Genomic DNA, 26,459 nt, shown 5'->3' with positions numbered 1-26,459 from the left:
GTCACCGGCAGCTATAATCTAGACGTAATTGCCAGGATTGCTGGCCTGTGGGTTTTCTGGGCCATATAGCGTGACAGAAAATTCAGGATTCTCCTTATTTATTGTGGAGAAATTGCAGGTTATTGTGGTTATAAATTGATACACTCAACCAGATTGTTAAATCGTTTTAAAATTGCTTATACAGTTGTCACAGTGACACAGATAGCACTCTTCTTCTCCTCACCCGCAGATCATGCTGGCACTCTTTCCTCCCCTGCCCCAATTCAAATTGGCACCTTTCTTCTGCTCCCCCTCATGTTATGCTGGCACTCTGATTTTCCGTGCCCACCCTAGTTCACAGTAATACTCTTCAACACCATTCCCAGCTCCTACATGATGGTGCGGCAGAAAGCCATCTCCCAGAGTAGTAGTCATGTCAGATAAAAGCAGGAGAGGAGCTGGGAGAGTGTGGAGTTTGGAGTGGCATGGAAGGGGAGCCAGAAGCTAATTTTCATCCCCAAATGTAGACACAGGCTTAGAAATTAATTTACTAACCTGTGCCTGAATGGTGCGGCCGGAGGCGCCCCCGATGTTGAGCCTCGGGCCTCATTTCCATGAAATGGCTGACTGTGCACTGCCAGCTCATAACGAGCGCATGCTTTATGCCCGCCATATTGGCGACTTAGGAGGCCGCTTAGCGCCCAAATTTCAAGGCCACAGACTCCAAAATACTTCCTGTCCGTCTTAACTTCAGATTGTACTAATTTCTCATTTTAAACCAAATCCATTTTTTTTTAGCAATGTCCAAGGTAATAACCCTCCCAACATTAAACAGACATAAAATAAACAGAAATCAAAAGTTGATACATGATTGATGAAAGGAAGCCTTGTTGATTTAGGGGCTCTTCTCATAATCTTGGTCAAAATATACAAAGCCTCATGGATTTATTGAAGTTATTTTTAAATCACTTTATAATGCTTCACTGTCCAACCTATGTTAACATTTAATATTTAGATATATCATTTGTAAAACTCAGTAATTTCACAGCCAAAATTTGTAAATCGTCATTTCAGCAGTTAATTATTCATTTTTGGACAAGGGAAGGATTATGAGATGAAAATTGGAAGATGAGGTTTGGTCTGAATCTTACTGAAGTTCATTACTGGAATTTGCAACTCTGTTTTCATGTAGCTTTTGTGGAAAATAATAAATTAATGAAATGGAGCTCCTCAAAGATTAAAATTTAGTGAAAATATATTCTTTTCCATTTTCTGAAGGAAGACTCTAAAGGCTACGCAAATGTGTATTTGTATGTGTATATTACTATTTTGGTTATCTGTATATTGTTATGTCAGTTATGTGTATATTATTATAGTTTCTAAAAAGTCACAATTTTTCCCAGTTCATTTCTAAGGGCGTTTGCTGTATAATGAGGCCCGTTTTTGATTGTGTGCTTGGAATACAAACTACATACAATGAACACTTGAATGAATTAATGACCCATTATCACCTTTGCAACTGCTTAGCTGGTGATCGTTCATTGAAAGGTTAGTTAAACATCACATTATTTGGCGTCGACCAGAGTCTAGTCATTGTGTGTGTCATACTTCAGGTTCTAACTTCTGTTATTATAAATCTAATGCTTCATTTACTGTACTACACTGCTGCTGAAAGCATCGCTGAGCAACAGCACCAGGAAAGTAAATGAGACAAAGCTAGTGCCTCTATAAGGTCTGAGGTTCCACTGAAGAGGTGATTTCATGGGTACCTCCAAGGCAGCACCACCACTAATGGCAGTATAAACATAGGCAGCCAAGTTGCCAATGGTTTTGTGCTCACTGGCCTATATGCACTTTCTTCAGTCACTGGGCATGGGCACATAAAGGTAAATTTGCAAGGCTCTGAAGGAGGAGTGGAGTCTGACAAGTTTACCCTGATGTCACAAACTGTTTGTGTATCTGTTTTCCTGTCTTGGCTACCATGGAATCCAGCCTACATTGCATATGGAACAGTCTCAACAATACTGAAGATTTTGAGGCAACACTGCGCAGCCACTTCTCAATTTGACCATTGATTTTACAACTACTACTCAGCCACTATTGCAAAACTGCTTTAAATAGAACAAACTCTTTACTCTTTATTTAAGTATGTTGGAAATCACTGAGAACTATCAAAGTAAAATAGACTTTTATTCTGTGTCACTTCCACTGAAATTATTTTAGAATCCAAATCTTTAATGCTTCAGTTGCTGGGCAGTGTTACAGACACAGTGACAGATGGACAGGAACAGCTGAGTGAACACTTTCAGGCCTCACATAAAAAAGTGGAAAAATAAGTTGCATGCTTAAGAGGAATATGCTATATTGCAGTGGAGCTACCAGATCATTAATCTTTAGAATGCAATCTCAGAGGAAAAGAAAATTGTTAAATACAATCTGAGGAATGGAAAATTGTTGTACAATGGTTCTATGTTATAAAAATAGCCGTACCCTTATAGGATTGGAACTGTATTTAAACACACATCTACAGAAAATCTTTATTAATATTCTTATCTCAAAAACCCTATCATTTATTTTAAAGAATACAAAAACTGTTCAGAGTATTTGTAAAAGTCTTATTGAGAATAATGCCTCTCCTCCATTGGTTCCACACTTACCTGTTTGATTCTAGCCAGAGCATTGGCTTCTTTTTCCATCTCCACACCATTACCTCTGGAGTTCTGCAAAGGTCTATCCATGGCCTCCTCCTCTTCTTCATCTACATGCCCTTGGCAGCATCACCCAAAGATATGGGGTCAGCTTCCCCTTGTATGCTGAAGACACCCGGCTCTACTCCTCCACCACCTCTCTTGACTCCTCCATAGCCTCTGTGTTCTCAGGCTGCTTGTTTGGATGATCTGTAATTTCCTCCAGTCAAAAGTTGGGAAGACTCAAGACATCATCTTCGGCCCCTACCACAAACTCTGTACCCTTGCTACTGATTCCATCCCCCTCCCTGACCACCAACTCTGGTTTAACCAGCTTGGTCATAACCTCGGCATCCTATTACATCCTGAGCTGAGGTTTGGGTCCCCTATCCTCTGCACCACAAAGACTTACTGCCTACTTCCAGCTCCATTACATCACCATCCCATCTCAGCCATGCCATTGTCACCTCCAGAATCGACTACTCCAGTGTTCTCCCAGGCAGCCTCCAATCCTCCATCCTCCATCCTCCATAAACTTCAGCTCATCCAAAACCCTGCTGCCCAGTAACTTGCTTAGTTGCCTTCCAAACATTCTTTGTCTAACTGGCCTTTGGGGTTCTTGCTGTGCTCCCAGGTTTGGAGGACCTTGGCATATTAACCTTAATTATTCATGTTAGAGTTGCATTTTCCCATTCATATAAACCATTAATTTTTCTGGTTATTTTCTATCATTATAAGAGTAAACTACAGAGGGATGAAGGAGGACTTTGCCTGGATAAATTGGAGTGAAAATTAACTTGTAAAACAGCGGGAAACACTTCACTCTGAGATTGGTACAACATAACCCAAGAACATCACCATGAGGAAAAAATGGGGCTGCATTTGGGTTGTAGTTCTGTAGATGAATACTCCCTCAGTGCTGTACTGAAGTGTGAGCCTAGATTATGTGCTCAAGTCTCTGGGGTGGGCCTTCAACCCTCAACCTTCTAACTCAGAGGCCAGAGTGCTACCACTGAGCCATGGCTAACATCTGATGCTAAATTGATTCATAGCATTCAAAAAGCTACTGGATAATTACTGAAAGAAGAATAATGTAAAAGGGTTTGCATGAAAAAATAAAACAGAATGGGACTGTGTATAATTAGCACCTAAGGTGGACTGAAATTGAGGGCAGACAAGAAGGGTCAAATGGCCAACTCCGGTGCTGCCATGTCCGATTTTAACTCGAGCCAGGAATCGGTGGTACAGGGTCCGAAGCGGGCGGTGAACCATATAGCCTCCCGATTTTAATTCCCAGGCCTCATTTTCATGCCCAACTCTGACTCCCACACAAAGCCGGCGGGAATGACATTACCGCTAGCGGGCAGGAGTCAAAATTGGTGGGGGATTAAGCTGCCACCGGGGACCCACAGAAACGGTTCCCAGAAAGGTAAGTGGGAATTGGGTGGGTGGGATCGGCAAGTCCATGATTGGGGGAGTTGGGGTTGGGGGTGGGGGTGGTGGGGAGAAGCCTGGGACAGGGGAGGCCCAAGATATTCTTCTCCTGGCCTACAAGGAACCTTTTATATAAAAAACATTATTTGAAAATGGACTTACCTGGGCCTGGTTCGTCACTGCCATCAGCTTTTGCTGGCAGGCCATATACCAAGTGAGCCATAGTCGGACCTGGGTTAAAATGGCATTCATGTCCCGATGACACCATCAGGACATGTCACTGCCGCTCCTCTGGGGTGGACGGCCTTTCGTGCGAATTTTTTCAAGAATGGCTTTATTTTGTGTCCATTTGTGGTGTATGCCATTTATGTCATTATTCTAAGGGTCAGTGTCTATGGAGTGCCATTTTCCTCCTGACTTTCTTCGAGGTTCATAAAGCAAAATACTGCAGATACTGAAAATCTGAAATAAAAACATAAAATGCTGGAAACACTAAGTAGCATGTGTGGAGAAAGGAAAAAGGTTTGGTTATTGTTTCAAGTCTGTCTCCCTTTATCAGAACCATTTTAAAGGGAATTAGGGGTTATGGGGAGCGGGCAGGAAATTGGACATGAAGCTGAGTTCGGATCGGTCAATGCCCTGTGGGTGGCGGAGAGGGCCCAGGGGCTATGTGGCCGGGTCCTGCTCCGACTTCTTGTGTTCTTTAGATTTGTGGTTGGGATCAGATCAGCCATGATCTTATTGAATGGCGGAGCAGGCTCGAGGGGCCGATTGGCCTACTCCTGCTCCAATTTCTTATGTTCTTATGTTCTTATTCTCATCACTTCTGTTATTTAATCATCTCCAATTCTCCACATGCTCACTTTACAGATCATTCTTTTTGTTTCCTTGTGTACGTGGTCATTTTTTTTTCTTTTTGCCGTTTTCCCCCCACCCCCTTTTCCCTTTGCTCTGTTCCTCCTTATAAGCTGTTCATCTGTAATATCTTCCACTTCTGACGTAAGGGTCATGGACCTGAAACCTTAACCTAACCTTTTTCCTTTCTCCACAGATGCTGCTTGACCTGCTGATTCTTCCAGGTCCAGTAGGTCAAAGCATGTAATTGATGTGCTCAGTAATTTCTTCCTACTTCTGTTGAACCAGACGATTTGAGGGAGATGGTGGCAATTTGTTCCCCCATGGCCTTGAGCATGTGATCATCAAGGGGGCAGCTGCTGCTGCTGCTTCCAGTGCTCCTTCCTGAAGTGAAGTAGCTCTGGAAACAGCTGTACTATTTCAAAGTTTTAGGTGGCTGCTTTGTGCTTTAAACAGGTGCTGGGCAGGATTATTGCAGCTAATGTTTCATTCGCTGTTCTGTTGTACCATACTGAACAAAAGGATCAAAACTGAAGGTTCAACGGTCTGCTTTAGAACACTGAAACAGCATAAGCAACACTCAGTTGACCCTTCATTACCACAAAGTCATTTTTAGGCTTATATATTTTACTGTATTTTTCTGTTTTTATATTTTTTGTATGTTTGTATAACATTTTTATATGTTTGACTGAAGGAGTGACCTGCCATACAGACCAGAAAGGTCCCGGTTCTGACCTTAGTCTGCGCTGAGTTTGCTGATTTCAGCTGAGGCCACTGTAGAAGTGTTATTTTTGGTCTCAGTCTCCCTGTGTGAGAGTGGGCAAAATCAGGCGGGGTTCCCCACTCCTAATCGCTATCCCGATAACTGAAAGCGTGTATTGGGTGAGGACAGGATTGGGTTTAAACGTGATGCCCCCCATAGTTAGCTGGCATGATGGCACTCCCTGCCAAAGCTCACACATGAAAAATGGGCAATGTACTGGAAGACAACCAGGTCCTATGGTACCATACATCAGAAAGGAATCAACACCTTCAGGAGAGGAGGGGAGAAAAAAAATTGATGGAAAAAGATGAGAATTTCTGAAATATGTTTTGAAGGCTTTTTAGAAACAATTTTCAGCAGCTGGCAATGTAAAATCCATGATAACTTTTCAGTGAGTGAAACACAAGTCACAAAACAGCTGCCGCTGTTCTGTTAGTAATGTAGCCCACGTGGCAACTCGGCTTTGATGTTAATATATCAATTTTTTCCTCACCAACATTAAAGTAAAATCAATTTTAAAGCCGACTTGAAAGCGAAAATTAAATGGCCCCTTGGTGACACTTCATGTGCACAGTCTTAAAATGGATCCATTATCTCTTTTGTGGGAGCACTTAAAACACCTAATTGTAGTCAATTATGGTAGTTCTAAAAGTGTGAAAATGGGCCTTTGAATACTTTTTGAAAGCAGTGAATGTACTAAACAGCAAAGTTTTGCCTTTTGTTTCAACATATAAAAGAATCTGGTTTGCTCAATGGAAAGGGCTTCCAATTACTTGCTGTAGGTAATTTTACAACACCAAGTTATAGTCCAGCAATTTTATTTTAAATTCACAAGCTTTCGGAGGCTACCTCCTTCCTCAGGTGAACGATGTGGAAAAAATTTCCACATTTTTCCACATCGTTCACCTGAGGAAGGAGGTAGCCTCCGAAAGCTTGTGAATTTAAAATAAAATTGCTGGACTATAACTTGGTGTTGTAAAATTGTTTACAGTTGTCAACCCCAGTCCATCACCGGCATCTCCACATCATTGCTGTAGGTTGGTTAGCGATTACAAGCTGAATAAAGGTACATATAAAAATAGAAGCCCGTGTTTATTTTTTATTTATACATGTTCGCCTCTATGTTTTAGTTATTCTCCTTTCTTTGCCCCCCCCCCCCCACCACAATTCCCTGATTGAGAGGGTGTTTTATTGCCAGACACGTGTCATGTCAATCTTGACTCATTCTCTGAATTATTTCTTCCTCCTCCTCTAATACCCCTGTGGGGAGATGATTAGGTGCCACTCTCCACCCCTCTCCCACCCTCACAATGTGTCACATTTTCATGGGCAGACTGAATTCAATGTAGCCGTATTTATTCAGAGAAATTTTCAGTGCCACTCAGCATTTTACACATCACCAACTCCTCAAAGTGGGGCTGACATCAGACAGTACTGTACAGCCTGCTACACTGACGGAGTCACAAAACCAGCAGGGATTCCGTTTGGAGCATTTATATGAGCCTGGTTTGATTGGATTCCAGGCTGGTTTAAGCCTTTGAAACCAATGGTGTGAGGTGTGTCTTTTTACCCTGCTGTAAGAATTAACCATAATTGTGTTTTTTTTTACAGTGCGTTCTAATTCAAAACCACCATGGGTGTGAGACAAAACTAAATTTACAGTCATTGATAAAGAGATGTCACTGACCTTTTTCACCTAGGTTTTTATAACATTGAATTTTAGGTCAAGTAGAAGTTTATTTAATTTAATATTTTTTCCATTTAAAAACAATTTGAAATGAAGTTATACTCCTATTGCTGTAAGGACTTGCTCCTGTGTAGAATTGCCTTTGGCTTTAACTGCTGGTGATGTCATTACACCCCCTGACACAATGAAGCTGACGAGACTCTTCTTGTGATTCATTTTAATGGGCTCTTTAAAAATGATTTGAATTTTATTGAAAACCACATAAAATCATTAGAGCTTAGCAACAGCTGCACAGAAAATGTTTGTTTCAACAGGAAATAGAAGGTTATCAATCATAGCAAGCTGGCAGTGTAATGACATCACCGGCATGCTTCAGGCATTTTCTAGGGCATACCAGACTGTGCAGAGCAATACTAACATAGTCAGGATAGTACAGTACTGAAAGTTTTATTATTTATGTCTGATTTTCAAGTACATTGAGCAGGAAATAAGAATGAACTAATGGTTAAATTCCAATTAAAAGCTACAAAGCACAAAATTAAATTTGGATAGCACCTAGAGATAGTCCGTAAAGCACTTTACATCCAATGAATTACTTTTGAGTTGTAATCCCCATTCCATGTTGGTAAATACTGTAGCCAATTTGTACACAGCATGATCCCACAATCAGTAAATGGGCAGATAACCTGTTTCTGGTGATGTTTGTTGAGGGAAATTGGCCAGGACACCAGAAGATCTCGCTGCTCTCCTTCACATAATGTCGTTGGATCCTTTACGTCAAATTGAACAGGCAGCTGGAACTGTGGTTTAACATCTCATCCAAACTATCTGTGATAATACAGTATTCCCTCAGTCTTGCCCTGAAGTATCTACTTGTATGATATGGATTGGGCCTTGAACCCATAACCTTCTGATAGATGCAGAAGTGGTAACAAAAGAACCAAGCTGACACTAATTGAATTTATTCTTTTGCAATTATGGTAGCTTTTAATTAACAGACTATTAAGTGGCAGGTTTTTTTGAAAGCTAACAGAATTATATAGTTCTTTGTCAAATGAGAAATAGAATCAAAACAAATGTCATTTTTGAGCAGTAACTGTCTGTATCAGATACTCCCAGGCCAGGTGTACTGAAATCCTTCCAACTCACCCACATTTCCAAATAATTACTCTCACACATGTCCTATTGTCTGTCTCCTGTGTGATTCTGACATCAAAGTGTGATTGTTTGAAAATGTGGGTGTCACCTGCAAGATGGCATGAGTCAGAAAATAGAATCGAGTTCTCTCTGTTCTCCACCAGCAATGTGAATTAACCCCAAGCAATGTTTGATTTTAAACCAAATATCCTCCCTGAGGTCTCCCTGAGTAAAATTGCCAGTTTGCATTAAATTGTAAGAGGCGTTCCTTCAGTGCATCTGCATCTACTAATTAAGACTGCCTAAATTTGTTTCACTAAGTATGATGCCTACTTTAATATAGTCAGTAGATTACTGATACTGGAATTGAATTCAGTTTAAAATTTTAAGAAAAGGTATAAAAATGAATACGTTTTTTCTATAATCCTCCCCACCCCCAAGATTTTTTGAGACTGACTTCCAAACAAGTCTGAAATTTGATTTTGACGGAAAGTATTGGATTTCAGCAGCTGTTCATTCAGTCTGTTATTTCTGTTTTTGCTTTTGACCCATATGCATTATATTTTGTATTGATCATACCTTTGTCTCTGTCACAGGGTTTGTGCATATTTCAATCTTTGTAGTGCTGAGTGGAGCACTCAAAATTTTATGGTGATCACTGAAGCCATTTACATTGGAAAGTACAAGACTGGAAAGGACTGCAGTCCATCTTGCCAATCCCAATAACCAATAGCCCTCAATCATCCAGTGTCTCAAATATCTGTCCAATTTCCCTTCACATTTTCCATATTTTTTTTACAATGATCATATCACTGTTCATATATAAAATTATTTTGAAAACATTCATGAAGTGTTTCTGTGCATTTGAGTCTATGCATATTTGTTTTGGGGTTGAGGGCGACGCTGGCAAGGCTGCATTTATTGCTCATCGTTAATTGCCCTGAGAAGAGGATGGTGGGTCTTCTCCTTGAACCACTGTAGTCCTTGATACGGTGATTTATAGGAGAATTTGCTGTCCACTCTTCACACTAGCGAATTAGTAAGGAAAAGTCAAAGGAATCAAGAATGTTTGACCCTATTGGATGGATAAAACAGATGAGAGTGAATTAGCAAATTTGTTACAAAGTCCATTCACCAATTTTACTACTGCATCTGAATGGTGAGGAGCTATGTTGCAGAGAACTAGTAACTATGAGAGGGGAGTAGGACGTAATGTGCCTGGCACAAAATGCATAGTAGCTTGTAGTTGAATGTCCACCAGCTCATTGTGCAATGAATGAGCCCGAACAGGAGTGCAATGTTCTGCGACTGAATAGCAGAATGCGAGAGTCGATGAGCATAAAATGGAGGCATTTGCTCCCCAGACAGATCTGGCAAGTTTGGTGATTAGGTTATTTTGGGTTTTGACTTCTTCAGCAGTTTTTAGTAGATGGATTTTGTAGGTTAGTGCCCAGTCAAGGGCAAACAGGGTTGAGCATCAAGTTTAAGAAGTTGTCCATTTAGGATGATAATGAAGTCACGAGAGGCACTAGCATTGTGCAAGTGAAAGACACAAGACACAGTCCTTGTGGTACTTGATTAAAGAGTCTATCTCAGATAGTACATCGCTATAAGTTTCATATCATCAGTGAGTGTGATTCCTGGGGTGGAAAAGTCACTGGTTTGAGTAGCAAAGGCACCGTCATCATCAGAGATGAATTTCTGTAATCTGGTCGTAGACAGATCGTTTTTGTACAGATTAAAAAGGAGTGGTGCTAAAACTGATCCTTGCGGGGAGGGCATTGATTTGGTATCTCCACAAGCTGGTGCAGTTGGCCATGTGTACTCTGAAACATCCGTTTCATACCAGTAATTTAACTAAGCAGGTGGTCCAGTATGGCTGGACTCTCGATATTTTCACCAGAAGGCTAGTATGCCAGTCAGTGTCATAGGCTGCTGTTAGATCAAGGAAGACAACACCAGTCTTAAGGGTCTTCTGAGAGCCATTTTTAGTGAAGGTGGTTAGAGCAAATAATTGGTCACAAATGCTGGAGCCATAGCAGAAACTAGCTTGGTGAACTCAGCACAGCGTTGACTACTGGAAATATAAGCTGGAGAACCAGCTGCTCGAGCATCTTACAGCAAACACTCAGTGGGAGATTGGTCAGTCGCTCGCAAGTAGCTGGGGATGCTTGCCTGGCTTACGTAGGTCAATGATCTTTGCTCGACGCCATATTGTTGGAATTCAGCCTTCAAGGATGACATGAGTGAAGAAAATAGATAGCCGATTACAAGCTTGTCAACCAAGGTTCTTCAAAAATTCAGGATGTATATTGTCAGAGCCGGCTGTGGTACCAGGCTTCATATTATGTAGCACAGAATCGAGTTCTGATGGTGTAAGGGGTGGGTGGTGTCCTTTCGGTGTGTTTCAATGAAAGTGACTCCATTCATCATGTACTTTCCATTTGAAGACTTGCTTGTGGGAACCTCTTGCCACTTTTAGTAGGTGAATGGCAACGGCATTGGCTGACACAGATGTTGGGGTCTGTCTGGTGAGTGTTCAGCAGCACCCAGGCGACAGATGAGGCTCCAGCTTTTTCGACTCCAGCAAGTAAAATCCATCTATCAGAATGTTGATGGTGGGGGACTTGGCAACGGTGGTGCCATTGAAGGTCAAGGGGAGAGGGCTGGGTTTTCTCTTGTTCAAGATGTTCATTACCTGGCATTTATGTGGTGCAAATGTTAACTGCTGTTTGTCAGACCAAACCTGCATGTTATTCAGGCTCTGCTATAGGCTAGGATGGGCTGCTTCATTATCCAAGGAGTTGTGAGTGGAGCTGAACACTATAGATCGTCAGCAAACAGCCCCACTCCTGACCTTATGATGAAGGGAAGGTCATTGATGAAGCAGCTGAAGATAGTTGGGCTGACAGTCATTGTCCAGGTTCACCCTAGGGTGAAATATCAGAGGGTGTCTGCACTTTCAGAACCGTACCCAGCATGAATTCACTGCAGTCAAGAAAGGAGAGTTATGAGCAGAAATATCAGAGGAATACAAAGACTGAAACAGATACCTGGATAAAATGAGAAACACACAGACATGCAGACAAAAAAATAAATACACAGACAAAATGGATATTCCAAGATTTACATTTGTATGCAGTTTCTCAACATAGCCCCCCCCCTCCTAAAAATGCTGCACTTGCAGTTCATGCATGAGAGCTACTGATCTCATCTGCGCTGCAGTGAGAAATTCCCTCTCTCTGTCTGTGAGTGTGTGTGTGTGTGTGTGTGTGTATCATTGTCTGATTTGGTCTATGCATTTGTTTCTCTTGGAAATCTCACACACAGATACAATCACCCATTGGTGTCTACATACGTGCACTTCCAGCTCGGTTTATTGGATTGTAGTCAGGACTGGGAACCCTGGTCATTTATTTGTCAAGTCACACTGTTTTTGATGTATCGCCATACTTCTTGTTTACAAAGAATAGTCAATTAAAAGATAAAAAAGAGAAACATCTCTTCTATGAACATGTATATTTGCACAATAATCTTGCATAAAGCAAATAAGCTCCAATATTGTTTCAGGGATTCAAATAAGTTTGTTGGTGCATTGCCAGGTTGAACTAAACAGCAGTGCAGTATTATGAAGCATTCAAAGGATAGATTTAAATGGTAATATAGGCTATGAATGTGTAACAAACTGGATCCGTACAAGCACAAAATAAAACGGAAGGGCAGTATAATTAGTTTTTTTTCCCATTAATTTTTTTTTAAACTTTGTTCTCTATAATTGTACTTTCGTATGTGCCTGTTTTATACAAGCAGTGGTGACAGGAGACTTTTTAAAATCCCATCAATCTGGGCTAGACCTAAACCAAGATTGCAGTGGAGTAGGAGGAGGAGGAGGAGGAGGAGATGAGGTGCTTTACTATAGGGAAGGAGGGGAAATGGTGAAAGGACATTTACATAGAGTTGGTAGCCATCATGAATGTTTGCCCCTCAATAGGGGAATGATGGATGGACGGACGGAGCTAAAAGGAAGAGAGACAAAATAATTACAAATAAGAAGTAGGGGACATGAAAACTTACTACAAACCACCTTGCAAAATAATTAATGTTTATAAAAAGATTCCAAGAGGTTTGTGGTGTTTTTATTTGGTTTGAGTGGTGTAGTGTCTTCATTTCATTTGTCTGATAGATGATAAATCATTCCTGTGGTCTTGACAACTTCAACTGAGGTTATTCCAAGTAAAGAGTATGCTCTCATTTGGCCTGAGATGTACACAAGTGCTTGTTGAGCAGGATCAAGTATCAGTAATTGTTACATAAAAGCAGTGTAAGGATGCTTGCCTAGAAATGGCTGTTGATTTTAGTTGATGAACGCCTAAACACATTATTATAACATTCCATTCTCTGCTATTTTAACACCAGCATTAATTTTTCTATTTTAGATGGTTTAATGATACCACCAAAAAAGTGATAGTGGAATGTCATGGATCATTGATCCTTTAATACAATAGGTATATTATAATAGTAATATTTTGGCTGATGTCTCTTATTCCGGTGTACAATATTGGTGTTTCATTAAACTTGGAGAGGATCTAGTTTTTTTTCCTGATTTTTCAGGTCTTATACCTGTGGTTCTACAACTCTACTATGAAAATGTAGTTACAAGGACATTTATTAGGGAAGTGTATTCTTTTTGCATGGCAACATCTCCTAAACAGCTCTTTCAAAGAGTTGGCACAGGCACAACGGGCCGAATGACCTCCTGTTGTGCTGTAAGGGTCCAATTTGTTTTGACTATCATAAATGTAGGAAGCTATTCGATACTAAAACATACTGTTGTTTACAATAGTTTTTCAACACTTAAAATATTTTGTTAAAGAGTAAATATAAATCCTTATATCTTACTGAGCATTATACGCTCATTACAGGTTATTAGGGCAATGTGTTACTTAACTTGTGATCTTCCAGACTACATTTTAATGTATCTTGTATATAGTTAATCAAGATGAGAGATATTCATCCTGGAAAATTAAGACATTTTTGCATAATTTGCATCCAGTTTTAGCATTGACCTCTCCAAAGTATAGGACATGTTCAATGCAACATTCCTTTTACTCTATCCCAAGAAAATGCCTTGAACTCAACCTCAAAAATGCATTCCCTACTGGATCATTGTGAGTTTCTCTTTACCAAATGAAGCAGCCTTTGGCCTTGATGACTTATGTGTAGTTTAGTGCTGTGGACTTGTGTCTTCTAGGGGGTGGGTTGAGCCTGTCCAAAATCATTTTATTTAGGACACTTACAATTGCCAGAGAGAGGAGAGTTTTATTCCATCAGTCTAGGTTAGAATAGGCAAAAGAATAAAACTGTCATCTACACTCTACCTGTTCTACAACTCTATTTGTCCAACCTATATAGAAAAGCACAAAAGTTACAAAAGAGTTTCTTTACACAGATTTTACAGAAACATTTAAGTATCCTCAGTACTGAAAGACGTTGCAGAAGACTTCATAGACCATCTGAAACTTACTAAGTTCCATTTTATTTATGGAAATAAACACTTTCTATCTTTCACCTCAAACATCAGTATAATGTTTATTGTCATTTAATATCAGAACATAGGAAGGAACATAGGAACAGGAGTAGTCCACTCAGCCCCTCGTGCCTGCTCCGCCATTTGATAAGATCATGGCTGATCTGTGATCTAACTCCGTCAAATCCTGGAACTCCCTTCGTAACAGCACTGTGGGAGAACCGTCACCACACGGACTGCAGCGGTTCAAGAAGGCGGCTCACCACCACCTTCTCGAGGGCAATTAGGGATGGGCAATAAATGCCGGCCTCGCCAGCGACGCCCACATCCCGTGAACGAATAAAAAAAAACCCGCCTTTGGCCCGTATCCCTTAATTCCTTTGATTGCCAAAAAGCTATCTATCTCAGATTTAAATTTAGCAATTGAGCTAGTATCAATTGCCGTTCGCGGAAGAGAGTTCCAAACTTCTACCACCTTTTACGTGTAGAAATGTTTTCTAATCTTTCTCCTGAAAGGTCTGGCTCTAATTTTTAAACTGTGCCTCCTACTCCTAGAATCCCCAACCAGCGGAAATAGTTTCTCTCTATCCACCCTATCCGTTCCCCTTAATATCTTATAAACTTCGATCAGATCACCCCTTAACCTTCGAAACTCCAGAGAATACAACCCCAATTTGTGTAATCTCTCCTCGTAACTTAACCCTTGAAGTCCGGGTATCATTCTAGTAAACCTACGCTGCACTCCCTCCAAGGCCACTATGTCCTTCCAAAGGTGTGGTGCCCAGAACTGCTCACAGTACTCCAAGTGCCGTCTAACCAGGGTTTTGTATAGCTGCAGCATAACTTCTGCCCCCTTGTCCTCCAGTCCTCTAGATATAAATGCCAGCATTCCATTAGCCTTATTGATTATTTTCTGCACCTGTTCATGACACTTCAATGACCTACGTACCTGAACCCCTAAGTCCCTTTGGACATCCACTGTTTTTAACTTTTTACCATTTAGAAAGTACCCTGTTCTATCCTTTTTTGATCCAAAGTGGATGACCTCACATTTGTCTATATTGAATTCCGTTTGCCACAGTTTTGCCCATTCGCCTAATCTATCAATATCCCTTTGTAATTTTATGTTTTCATCTACACTGCCTACAATGCCACCAATCTTTGTGTCATCGGCAAACTTAGATATGGGACTTTCTATGCCTTCATCTAAGTCGTTAATAAATATTGTGAATAATTGAGGCCCCAAGACAGATCCCTGCGGGACTCCACTAGTCACATCCTGCCAATGCGAGTACCTACCCATTATCCCTACTCTCTGTCGCCTTTCGCTCAGCCAACTTCCTAACCAAGTCCATACCTTTCCCTCAATTCCATGGGCTTCTATCTTAGCTAACAGTCTCTTATGTGGGACCTTATCAAATGCCTTCTGGAAATCCATATAAATAACATTCATTGACATTCCCCTGTCCACCGTTTGAAATCATTTCCTTTATCCATGATTCTAAGTTCACCACTCGGCCATGAGGAGGCAGGATGAACTCTTCTGTTTACATAATGGAACTTTTAATTACAAGAGAGTGAAACGTAGTGAACTTTATAATCTGTTCTAAATTGCTTGTCTGGTACTGTAAGCACACAGTTTGAAATTTCATTGAAAATAAAGACCGACTCTTTGCCTATTTGGGAGTGGAATAATCCAACTGAATGAATGTTTTGATCAACTTTCTATTGTCTACAAATTTGAGTAAGTTTTAAAATTCAATTCAGCAAGTGAATTTGATGTCACAACACTGACTGTTTGCAAGAAAGAATTTTTGTTTCAAATTGAATAATTCCATGATGAGTATTAAGAATTTGTTAGTCACCCAACTAAAGCCACCTGAAATGATTATAATTATACCACCTAATAGTATTTTTGATATACTGTCAACACTTCACAATGTGTTTTGATTTCAGATTCGGTCAGATAAAGACAGGGAGATCCAGATCCGATACAGTATCACTGGACCTGGTGCAGATCAGCCACCCATGGAGGTCTTCAGTATTGATCAGGTTGCTGGTAGGATGCACGTCACAAGACCCCTGGATCGAGAGGATATTGCATCTTTTCATGTAAGAGCCCACCCTTCAAATTAATTTTTACATCTTCGGTTTCAAACTATCCTTCATGCTAGTAGACTAAGAACAGAAAAAAAATCCTATTTATTGCCAGTTAAAAGGTATGCAAAGGTTGCATTAAAATTGCTAGTTCTTCCAGCTAATTTTAGGAGTTTTTATTCTGAAAATAGTACATTGTTTAAATTAATGATTATAGGAGCGCAGTTTGATTTTACAAAATGGTCACACACAATGTTGGGTTTCCCATACTGATGTTGCAGATGAATGGTAGTATACCTAATGCATACTGGTTTCGACTTATTGAAAAATGTGCGAATCAAAATCGATTAACCGTTGATCAGTTTTCTTTAATTGTACATAACATTACTGCTGAAGAAATTCAAAATGTTAAGAGTCCTGCAGTTATAGGTTGACCATGTGCCCTTCAATATTCCAATATTAGAACTTGCAGTTTTCTTCAATTGGATATAAAAAAAAAGACCTTGCATTTTTATGGCACCCAAGTCACTGATGTAACGTAGGTAAACGTAGTAGCTAATTTACTTTGAACAAGGTTCAACAAATAGCAATAAGATAAATGACCAGATTATCTGTTTTATTGGCCAGGATAACGGGAGAACTCCCCACTCTTCTTTGAATAGTGCTGTGGGATCTTTTATGTCCATCCAAGGGACCTCAGTTTAGTGTCTCTGTTAGAAATGCTGGCGAGATGAGCCTGGAGTTGTCTCTGTGCCAGGAATGAGGTTCTAGATGTAGACTTCCACTTTGATTTAGTAGAGGAAATGATATTTACAAACAACACGTGATGCAAAGGCTACGGAAAACATCATGTTGCTGTTGCTGAGCTCAGTGGCAGAGTGGCCAACCCTCGATTTACCTCACCACCTTATAATGGGCTGATTATTATACCCTCAGCTCCAGACCATTACATCCTATACCTTCGTTGACTTTTACCCTTAGTTTACATTAGAAACAACAACAACTTGCATTTATATCACGCCTTTAACATAGTAAAACTTCCCAAGGCGTTTCACAGGAGAGTTATCAAACAAAATTTGACACCAAGCTACATAAGGAGATATTGGCCACAGAGGTAGGTTTTAAGGAGCGTCTTAAAGGAGGAGAGGAAGGTAGAGAGGCGGAGAGGTTTAGGGAGGGAAATTCAGAGCATAAGGACGAGGCAGCTGAAGGCACGGCACGGAGTGATTAAAATCAGCCTTGCGCAAGAGGCCAGAATTGGAGGAATGTAGAGATCTTGTAGGGCTGGAGGTGGTTACATTAGCTCAGCATCCCAGAGACTTGCTGTCTCTATGGTAGGGATCCATGGCCTTCACTCATAAGCTGCCTGACTAATTACATTTAGGGGAAAAAGTAAATGCAACTCTTTTTATATGGTTATAGAACAGATTGATTTACCTACCAGAAGGTCAGAGCTACACAAAGAATACATAACCTATCTTTATGGCTCCAGCTTGTACCAGCCACGAAGGGGCCTTGAGGGTCTGAGCTGACCTGGATGTTCCATATACTGCCTGCTCTAGGTCTTCTCTGCAGACACTGTCTTTTAATCACAAAATGAGTCATCAGTACAAGATGGAACCCGAACACTTCTAATAGTATAATCTGAAATACTGCACCTCCGACAATACAGCACTCCTTCAATACCACACTGGAGTGTCAGCCTAGATTATGTGCTCCAGTCTCTGGAGTAGGGCTTGAACCCACAACCTTCTGACTCGTACAGCGTTCTTTGGTATACTCGTATCCCCTCCCTACAGAATACTGCCCCTTGCTAATTGTCCTGGAATAAGTTGGGAGTTTTGCGAGGGAGGACCGATGTACACAAAAAAGGTTCAGACAGAGTCAATATGGTTCGAGATCAAAGATTAAAACAAAGAGATTGCTACGTTAGTTGGGTTGTACCACAGGCACCCTCACAGTGAGAGGGAACTAGAAGAAGAAATCTGTGGACAGTTCAGGGATGGATAGGAACGGCAAAGTTATTATTCTAGGAGATTTTAAACTCAAATTGAAGAAGGCGGCGTGCGGATACCTATAGGTACGATAAAAATAAAAGAGAAGGAAAGAAAACGAGGTTAAGAAAGGGAAAAGGAAAGCAAAGAAAGAGTATGAGATAAACTCAAAATATTAAAAAGAACAGTAAAGTATTCTACAAATATATCAATAAAAAGAGAATTATTAAATGTGAGGTGAGATCCCTGAGAGGAGAGGATAATGAATTTGTAGAGGATAAATGGAAATTGAAGGGGATACTTAACAAGTACTTTACATCAGTGTTTACAGAAAAGGAGATAGATGAGAGGATAAATTCTGAATTGGTTAAAAACAAGATGAGAGATTATACTAAATAAAAATGAAATTTTGAGAACATAGTTAAGCTAAACGAGAACCTGTATAGTACGTTGTAATTTGCTACCATATTGAGCAGATTTTGAGGCTTTGGCCTAGGTTCAGCTGAAAAGTAGACCAAAGTCATGAAATTTGCTAAATATGGTAACAAATTACAACATACCATACAGGTCAACCTAGAAAAGCTGGCCAACAGCTTAAAAAAACTGACAGCTCAAAAACAGCCCTGCAAATAGGTCTATAACATGTAATTACAGTAGGACATGAGCTTGTCTAAGCTTAAGCTACAGGTTAACGCATCATTCCATTGCTTGTGCAGTCGAAGAAATTCAAGGACTTTCCCTCACTTCTTGCAGAAAAGTTGAGAGCTATTTGGGGCCTGGCGGGATATATCCAAGGATCCTGAGGGAAATGGTGGAAGAAATAAAGGAGGTTCTAGAAATTATATTTTCGGGTTTGATTGAAGCTGGATGTGTACTGGAGGACTGGAGAGTAGCCAATGCAGTATCCATTTTCAGCAAAGGAGGCTGAGTTAACCCAGGTAAATACAGGCCAGTTAATTTAACATTTGTGGTACGGAAAATTTTGAAATCTTCAATTAAAGGCGAATACCAGGAATTTCCTTGGGGATTCTTCCAATTGGCCACTGTAACTTCGGCAGAAATACCAGATAGATGAGGTTTCTGCAGACGTTCTGCCGAAGTTACTGTGGGTAATTGAGAGAACTCCCAAGGAGATTCCCAGCAGAAATTACTATATATCTCGATGAAGGAAAAATAATTAGAAGCAGCCAATGAGGATTTGGGAAAGGAATATCATGCTTGGCAAATCCGATAAGAGTTCTTTGAGGAGGTGACAGATATGATAGATGGGAGAAGTGGTGTACATGGACTTTCAGAAAACCTTTGACAAAGTATCACACATGAGACAATTAGAGAAGTTAAGGGGTATGGAATTCGGGGCAGGGCAGCAAATTGGATTAAAAACTGGTTAGAAGGGAGAAAATACAGTTGGAGTTAAGGGTAGTTTCTGAAAGTGGATAGAAATGGGTAGCAGTGTCATACAGGGTTCTTTTCACTGTGTACATCAATGATTTGGATATAGGGCTAAAGGGAGTGGTTCCCAGATTTGCAAACAATACTAAAAAAGGAGGCATAATAAATAATTCTGAGGACCAAAGGTATGAATCAGGTGGGCAAAAAAGTGACAGTTGGATTTCAATATCAGTAAGTAAGAGATGGTACATTTTGGTTTTTAAAAAAAGTAATAATTTTACTTGCATGGGGAAGGCTGTGTGATGCGAAAGAGAAGGAGAATTTAGGAGTTCAGGTTAACAAGGCATTAAAAGCAGTTCCTCAAGCGAATAAGACCAGAAAAAAAACTAATAGTATACTGGGTTTTATGGCAAGAAGCATTGAATATAAAAGTCGAGATGTAATGGTGCCATATAAAACCTTAAGTTGAAGTTGGAGTACTGTATGAAGTTTTGGGCTCTACACTGTAGGAGAGATGTTGAGGAACAGAGAGGGTATAGCACAGATTCACTAAGATACTTATGAAAAAACAAAAAGAAAAGAAAAACGTGAAAAACTGTGGCTGTTTTCATCAAACTGGGAAGATTACAGAGTGATTTGATAGAAGTGTTTAAAATAAGGAAGTGATGAGAAAGGCTGGATGGAAACACACCGTTTCCAGTGGCAGAGAGGTCTCGATCAAGGGGGCATAGATATAAGATTAAATGTAAGAGATTTCAGACAAAGCAATAAAAAAAACATTTTAACACAAAGGGTTGTGAGGCTGTGGAATGCACCACTGGAGTTAGCAATATTTGAGAATAGGTTAGATGGTGGTAGAAGGAAAGGAGAATAAAGGGATATGGAAAAGAGCAGGCACATGGCATTAGGATGACTGCTTGTGTGGAGGATAAACACCAATACGGACTAATTGGGCCAAATGGCCTATTTCCATGTTGTAATTTTTGTGTAATTCAAGAAATGTCGCCATGCAGCTTTGGCATAATGAAAAGTGTGTGCAAAAGGATAATGATTATGCACAAATCTTCAAATGGTACCTCCCAGAGGGTGAGGTAGTTCCCAATTTATGTTTGTGCCATAGGTGATGGACTCCAGAAAAATTCTGTGCAAAAATTAGCAGCACACTCGCCTTTACCTGGGTCCTGATACCGGCAAGCTTTTTCCTTATTTGCAGCCAAGAATGAAGGATTAGGGTGGCTGCAGTGACTCAGTTGCAAGGTCCCTCCAAATAGCTTGCATCTGTCCTTCTACTGTAGGGCAGTCATAAACCCCAAATAAGGCCAAACTTCTTTGGTGCACATGGTTCAGCAGCACTTCCAACCCTTCAGAAATAAAAGGAGCAGTGCTACCCACATGTCTACACTGTGCCATTGTGAATAATTAGTTCACTTTTTGGCCACCACCACAACTTTCCCTTTAATGTTGAGTTGCATCCCTTGAACAGCTTCTTCCCTGCCAGATTTTCTGATTTCTAACCAAGCGTGTTACAGGCCAAACTCTCAGGGCAAATCTTTTATGTGCAAGTAGCCTATTCAAATTATCAAGAGGGACACAAAGTTCAATGCAGCCTAGGTCTGGTGAAATGGGCTGCGCAAACACATTTTTGCGTTTCTTGAAAGATGGGGACAATGGTGTGGTGTTTAGAGAACGAGAATGTCTTTTACATTAATATCTTCACGTTGCTTGCTGTTTATTAAAAGAAAATGATTTCTGTACAACTTTTTGAGTGGAGTGGAGAGAACAATGTAATAAAATCTACAAGGTGGAGAAATTCAACTTTGTTTTGCCCATTTTCTAGGCGTAAAGTGAATGATGGGGACAAATTTCAGGTTGCGAACTCGGCACCCAATCTGCCCTGCAAGTGTGCTGGTCGTCATATTTGAAGCAGGCGCCTTTTAGATATTAAGGGTGCCCGCCTGAAACTGGGGTTAGGCACCTTGCATGTGCAAATCTGGATCCTAACGCTGGTTGTAGGACCCTAATGCAAAATTCGGGCACAAATGGGTGGAACTTGTGCTGTGCAAGCTCCGCCTAGTTGTACTAGGCCTTGAGCAGCCTAACCAGTGGTCCTTAAAGGGACAGTTGGAGGCCACTCAGGAAACGGCCACAAAACTGGTTCCACAAAAATACTGCGGCCTGTGACCGGCCCAAGCTCCCCCCCCCTCTCCACTTCACCTCCACCCCCCGCCCTTCCCATCCCAGAACCTATCTGCTGGCTGGCATGTCGTCAGAGCCAACCAAAATTCATCAGGCCCCAACCGGCGAGCTACATCAGGTTGTCCGCAGCTCGTCTGTTTCATTTCAAATGAGGCCTGATGCCAAATCAGGCCGGCATGGACCTGCGCTTGAAGCAGTCGCCTTGCTGACTTGCTTGTTTTGGGTGAAAGTAAAATTTCTTATGCCAAATCTGCAAAGTACAGGTGTCGATAGAAAATAGAGCATGGGAACAGAGGAAAACAGATTATATTGCATGACCGAGGAAAACCTTAACTTGTAAGTTGTAAATGTTAAGTAGATGTGACATCCTATTAAACATTGCACGTTCGGTTTACAAACGCACAAACTAGTGCATTGACAAGGTTATGTCATTAGGAAGCTATTGAAATATAATAAAGAAATTAGATTTTCACATTAAAATGTGGGAAAACATTTCATCAAAATGGCCTTACCATCTAATGTTTAATTTTAAAGAAAAAAATCACATTTCCTTTCAAAATTCTTGAAAGATGAAAATGGAGCCATAATGATGAAAACCACAAAAAAAAATCTCTTGCTCCTGGGAATGATGTGAATGAGTTTACTCGCCTGGGCACGTCTTCAGGGGACAGACAGTGAACATGCTCATTGAGCTGTGACTCTCCCTCTTTGACACCGTTTTACACATCAGAGATTGACTTGATCGTGTCTGTGATACAACCACATCAATCTTTACATCCTTGCCATTTGCGTGGAAACTGGCATCTTGGAAATGGCTTTTAGTCAATCAAATGAGCAATTTCAAAAGAAAAGCTGTTTCCCATTCCAAAAATCACATTGGGAGGAGGAGGCCAGTAAAAACAAGATCGGAAAAAGATGTTACATTTTTTTTTAAAAAGACGAAGGATTGGAATGACAGAAAAGATTATAGTTGCCAGAAAACAGAAGAGAAATTAAAACAAAAGCAGGACAGAAAGAGAACACAAAAGAGAAGAGAAAAAGGCATGCAGATTTCAATTGTGTTTTCACTGCTTTAATTCTCTTAGGTTTAACATTATAGTACGCCATTCCAGACATCTAAAAAGCGCCATGACTATAATTTTGATTTGGATGGTTATTTCCCTGGATCTGCTGACTGGTTAGAGGTACAACAATTACTTGAGTCCTTGTTTTTCTAAGATTCAGGCGAAGAGAAAATCATATTTCAAATTTCAAGTCGGTATACAGAGATAGATTTCCATCTTTATTATCTGGGCGTTAAGTACCGTCTGGGCAGAGCGCCGAGAGGAATATTGGGCGGGGAGGATCGCACGCCTGTTTCTGAACTCGCACACGTTTCCTTCCATTAATTTAAATGAAAGGAAAGTCAGGCGTGTTCTGTTACTGATTCGTGATCCCGTCTGCCCGATTCCCCTCTATACACTCTACCCAGGCAATAAAAGATGAAAATCTACCCCCGAATGTCTTGAGAGTTGTTTTAGCCTTTGGAAAAACTGCTCATTTACTAATGGCAGCGATTACTTGCTCTACCTCTGCCTGTGTTCTGCCTCTTGCCAGTCGTTTGATTTTGTAAAATCTTGCAAAATGTGAAAGGATGCAAACTGGCAGGTGTGCTTAATCTTTTCTCACCTGACTAACAATGGAAAATGTGTTTGGACTGTGAAAATATTAATCTTCAGAAATGTGTGCACAAGTGGAAATATTTAATGAAGTTAGGTGCTTCTGTTAGGAAATGATATAGAAAAAGAATCATTTTAAGAATTGATTTACATAAATTTACATATTTGTTGCAATTCAATTGTGATTAAAGTAGCATTTTACCTTCTCAAGTGGTGACTGATGGGTGGGAATGATTGAGGAGAAAAACCTCAGCAAAGTGGGTGTTCAGGCGATGCTGTGAACCACTAGATTGAGGATCAAATTTATTTGATCTGAACCTGCAATAAGATTAGATTAATTTTACTCACTACATCACTGCACTTACATGACTAAAATTATTTAACAATTTATTACACGGAATTTACAAAATATAGGAGACCAGAAAAATAATGTCTTACTTTTAAAGTGTAAACCACATATAATGAGGCATTTCTTTAAGAGTCACAGAAGGAATGAAGTCCAGAGATGAGGTAGTGCTATGCGTGTGTTCATGTAACAAAGACTTTGCTTTTGATTATTGAATTGGTCAAAATCGCAGTCAAATTATTGATGATTTTTTTCTCTTTGCTAGCCATGTTTCTTTTGTTCATTTTAATGGTCATTGTGTTCTGTGATCGCTGTGTCTTAACAGCATTGCCACATGTAATTGTGCAGTTAAATTGCTCACTCGTGTTATTTTTATACATTTGTTACTTTGAAAAATTTTATTTTCTGATGTTTAGAATTATCGCCATGCTGTCTGTTCCTGAACATACTTGACTTGACTCCTGATCGGTGCTCATAAATTGGAAGCACCCTTGTTCATTATCATTTGGGAGCAACATCCCACCTGAGCAAGGAATACTGAATTTATTAATTGTAAACAATTTTACAACACCAAGTTATAGTCGTAGCTGGTCTGCTGTGTCCTGAGTGCAGGTTGAGAGTATGGACTCTATCTTAGTATTATTAATGCCATTGTTAACGTTGCTGGGTTTTTTTTTCTCCACAGTGGTTATATTTTATGTTTATTTAAAAACATTAACCACAGTGTGACAGACAACATTAATAAAGCTGCCATTTTAGACTGCCATCTCTAACACCAGCAGAGCACAATGAATATATGTAAAAATACATTTTTCAGTTAAATGGCAGTAATAAATTTACTGTTGTTCAGTAGGTTGTAAATGAGGATGAGCAGCTTGACTGACCAACTCAACCTACAGGCGCATCCTTATATCAACTTACATGCCATCACATGCAACCCTCTCTATTCCTGTGCATCCCTGAATGCTTAATTTGTCACTTCAGTAACTTAATGCTTTATTGAGTTTTCACCAAACTCAATGCACAACTTCCTCTCCTCTCAGGCTGCTATATTTCAAATTGGATACCCAAGGGAACTGTCTGTACATCAATAAATACAAGACATATCACTTCAATAACTTAAGGTTATGAGACTTTATGTCATCAGACGCTGCATTTCTTATGAAGATGGGTTGATGGGAACTAGTCATGTGTAAACAGTCTTGTCCTCCAAATAAGTTAGGAAAGCTCAATGAGAATTTCACAAAGTTTGATGCAATTTCTCCTTTCCTGTTAATATATATCTTTTTTCTCTTACAATCTTTACTTTATCCCACTTCAAGCACACACTGCACCATTGCCCGTTGAGTAGACTTCTGCCTAGATGGCTGTTAATCAGGATGTGTGCAAGAGTGCTACTGAGGTAACTTGGCCTTGGTTTATTTTTCTCTCCCTCCCTGTAGGGAAGTGCCTTTTTCTGCTTAATGCCACTTGACATAGCTGAGATGGACAGAAAATATGCAGGGAACCCTGTGCCACAGGGCATCGGAACACTAAAGCGTAGCACTCCTGCCAAGTGGGGCTGCTCCTTGCATGCTTCCAGGATCCCTTGAAAATTGTCCAGCTACAATATAAAGTTACAACTGTGTAACACAAGATAAGGTGATGCTGTTCTTTTGCACTATTGTTAGGAAATGGGCACTTGTGACAACATGGAATGATATATTGTAGATTCAGTTCCCCAGATTGCTGAGGTTCTGATCCCAGTGGCATTACTATGGGTGGATGAAAATGGAGGGTAGGTACATGCCTATAGGTGAAAGCAGAAATTGGTTTGCAAGATACTTCTCACCTACACATCCTAGCAGCCACCTCAGCCTTTGGCTGAGGACTCACAGAACATCACCTCCCTGGTACCTCAGTCATGGTTGGTGTGGGTTCTTGGACTAGGGAAGGAACTAGAGATTTTTATTATCATTTATTATTTTCCATATATCCAGAGTGACTATTGGGAGAAAACAGAGAGTTTTAAAACTTTTCATGATCTGTACTCACTTGATTATTCCTGCATCATGACATTGCTCACGTGGGAATTTTCAGTTTCTTTTCTCCCACTCTCAGCAACAGTAATTCCTGCACTATTCCCACTGCCATGAGAGAAGCTTTATTACAATCAACACTCTTTGTCAAACTTCAAATCTTGAGGTTTTTAATGTCATAATGCAGCTTCATATTCTGATTTCCAATATCTCAACAACTTGTGAGAACTTTAAAAGGACCTTTCCTATAAATGGCAGCCAAGTATTTGGTCTCTAGCACCTTCCATCTGACCACATTTTGCCTTATACAAACTCAAGTATTTTCACAGAAGGTTCAATCAACAGATTTTTTGTAATCTCCAGAAATCAGTCATTACCAGATTAGGCCTGTTGAGGGTTCTAAACATGAAAAATGTAAGCCTGATCATGAGTTTGGCTCAATGCACTCTGGTTACATCCCTAAAAAGCTTTTACAAACAGCATTGGGAGACCCCATCTCGTGGTTCTGAATTCTGTGATTTACTTCCTTTTTCCTCCTGAGGGGCCTTTGTTTCTTTATTGGCAAGAATGTCAGTGCCTGGGAACTGATTATGCATTGAGGAAGAAGACTAGCCATCAGTCTTGCAAGGTATTCCAGCATTTGGTATAGAAGTGGTGAAGGGAGTGGATACAGTGGTTTCGAGACTTCT

At 40.3% G+C, this 26,459-nt stretch overlaps 1 protein-coding gene across 1 annotated transcript in view; it reads left to right on the top strand.

The window, feature by feature from the left end:
• The window catches only part of LOC137335279 (cadherin-4-like), a 464,003-nt gene that overhangs the window by 326,917 nt on the left and 110,627 nt on the right, over positions 1-26,459 (top strand). Inside the window, exon 5 of the mRNA XM_068000573.1 lies at positions 16,026-16,181. Coding sequence (XP_067856674.1) covers positions 16,026-16,181 — 156 coding nt within the window. The remainder of the gene's footprint in view (positions 1-16,025; positions 16,182-26,459) is intronic.

The sequence above is a fragment of the Heptranchias perlo genome, chromosome 19 (assembly GCF_035084215.1).
Source record: "Heptranchias perlo isolate sHepPer1 chromosome 19, sHepPer1.hap1, whole genome shotgun sequence".
NCBI classification, from domain to species: Eukaryota; Metazoa; Chordata; class Chondrichthyes; order Hexanchiformes; family Hexanchidae; genus Heptranchias; species Heptranchias perlo.
This window is presented reverse-complemented; position numbering and strand designations above follow the sequence as displayed.